A 2,040-nucleotide genomic window follows, 5' to 3' on the forward strand; every position below is an offset into this window, starting at 1 on the left:
GATCAACATGATCTTTGAATCAGGAAACATCCCCCCTTCATGGAAAACCCAATCCATTATCCCTATCCTTAAACCCAACAAAGACCCAAACTTTGGGTCTTCCTACCGCCCCATAGCCCTCTCCTTCACACTGTTGAAAGTGGCGGAACATATGGTGAGACAACGCTTGGACTGGTTTGTGGAGAGCTCGAAAACTCTCCCGAGTCTCAATTTGGATTCAGGAAAAGAAAGAGCACTATTGAAAGCGTGTCGGTTCTGACATCTGATATCAGAGCCGCTCTTACTAAGAAAGAATTTCTTATAGGTGTCTGTCTGGACATAAGTGGTGCATATGACAATGTTATTATCCATATTCTAGAAGCTAAAGTGCTACGAATTGGAATCCCGCGAAAACTCACTTCCTTTATAGCAAATTTGATTCTCTCCAGAAAGGTAGAAATCAGTGTTCGCGGTCATGCTGTGGTGGAGAGAGAGTTGAGCAAGGGACTACCTCAGGGTTCTGTCCTGAGCCCGATTCTCTTCAATATCTATACGCATGACATAAGCGGAATTGTTCCCTCAGAGACAAGTTTGCTTCAATACGCGGACGACTTCTTCATGTATACATATGGGAAGGACCCAAATAATCTAGAAAATACTCTAAATTTAGGTATGAGAAACATCAGGAATTGGTTAGTGGAACATGGCTTGGATCTATCGACTGGTAAAAGTAATGCCATAACCTTTGTAGACAGCGAAAAATCCCAACCATAAAAATTCAACACGGAGATGAGATAGTACCTTTTACGTCCCAGATTAAGTTCCTGGGAGTAATTCTGGACACTCATCTTACATGGAACTCATACATAAATCATATAGTAAACAAGTGTCAAGCCGGATTGAATACGTTAAGAGCAGTCTCGCGAGTATGGTGGGGGAGCCACCCTTTTATACAGAGACTTTTTTATACTGCGTATATCCGGAGCCATCTAGATTATGCCTCGTTCCTTTAGAACCTTGTTCAAAAAAGAATCTCCAAAGACTTGACCGGATCCAATCCCAAAGTCTGAGACTAGTCGTCGGAGCCATGAAGTCATCTCCAATTAACGCTTTACAAGTAGAAGCTTGTGATCCCCCACTTGGTATGAGAAGACAATACTTGGCGGATAGATTTCTTCTAAAATGCTCTGTCCAAAAAAACAACCTGCTCCTCAAAAAGGTACAATTTCTCTCTGACTGCGTGACATCCTCATCTTTTTGGTTTCATAAACCACCCCCTTTACTAGTCAACAGTTTTCATTTTTACAAATCTTTCGAATCTAACATTTATCCTAAAGACCTTCTTCCCCTTTATCGTTTCCCATTTAAAACTTCTATTTATGCCCCAAGTATTGAACTCACATTCGGAGTCGAAAGCCACCTACAGCCCCGGTGTACATTCAACCGTATTCGGTCGTCAAGATGGATAGGTTGGAAAATTATCTACACTGATGGATCTCGGTCAGATTCGGCAACCCATACGGGTGCGGCTATATATTGTGAAGACAACAACTTTCAAAGATTGTACAAATTGCACAAGAATGCATCTGTATTTACCGCAGAATGTATCGCAATCCGAGAAGCTGTCAAATACGCCTTAAGCTCACAATATAGCAAGTTCCTAATCCTGTCGGATTCCTTGAGTGCCTTACAAAAAATCAAATCCCCTCCATCCTTTTATCCCGAGGATGAGCTCTGCGTGGAAACTCGATTTCTTCTTTCTATATCAGAGGCATCCAATAAGAGTATTGTTATGTCCTGGATCCCTAGCCATTGTGGTATTCCCGGTAACGAAAAAGTGGACGCGTTAGCAAAGGAGGCGGTCCACTCCGGGATCCTGCCTATAGTAATTTACTACCACTAGGTGATCTCCTTGTTATGACGAAGGAGAAGCAACTTCGCACATGGCAAGAATATTGGGTAGCCTCTTCCCAAGCCAAGGGTAAACATCTTTTCCAACTGAAACCAAATGTTACAGAAAAGCCTTGGTTTTCCAAAGTGATTCTGAACAAGTTTGAGACA

The 2,040-nt window shown here is 42.2% G+C and overlaps 1 protein-coding gene across 1 annotated transcript; it reads left to right on the forward strand.

The window, feature by feature from the left end:
• Positions 1–907: 907 nt before the first annotated feature.
• Positions 908–1,882, forward strand: LOC148274867 (uncharacterized). The gene has a single exon (XM_088236507.1). It carries the CDS (start codon positions 908–910, stop codon positions 1,880–1,882), a length of 975 nt encoding a protein of 324 aa, XP_088092633.1.
• The last annotated feature ends 158 nt before the right edge of the window (positions 1,883–2,040 follow it).

Source organism: Micrasema longulum, unplaced genomic scaffold, assembly GCF_059751315.1.
Source record: "Micrasema longulum isolate JH-2025_06_02 unplaced genomic scaffold, ASM5975131v1 h1tg001565l, whole genome shotgun sequence".
Classification (NCBI taxonomy): domain Eukaryota; kingdom Metazoa; phylum Arthropoda; class Insecta; order Trichoptera; family Brachycentridae; genus Micrasema; species Micrasema longulum.

What these genes read in the sequence shown, in the direction of transcription:
- LOC148274867 (XM_088236507.1), top strand. Translation starts at nt 908, where the DNA reads ATGGTGGGGGAGCCACCCTTTTATACAGAGACTTTTTTATACTGCGTA.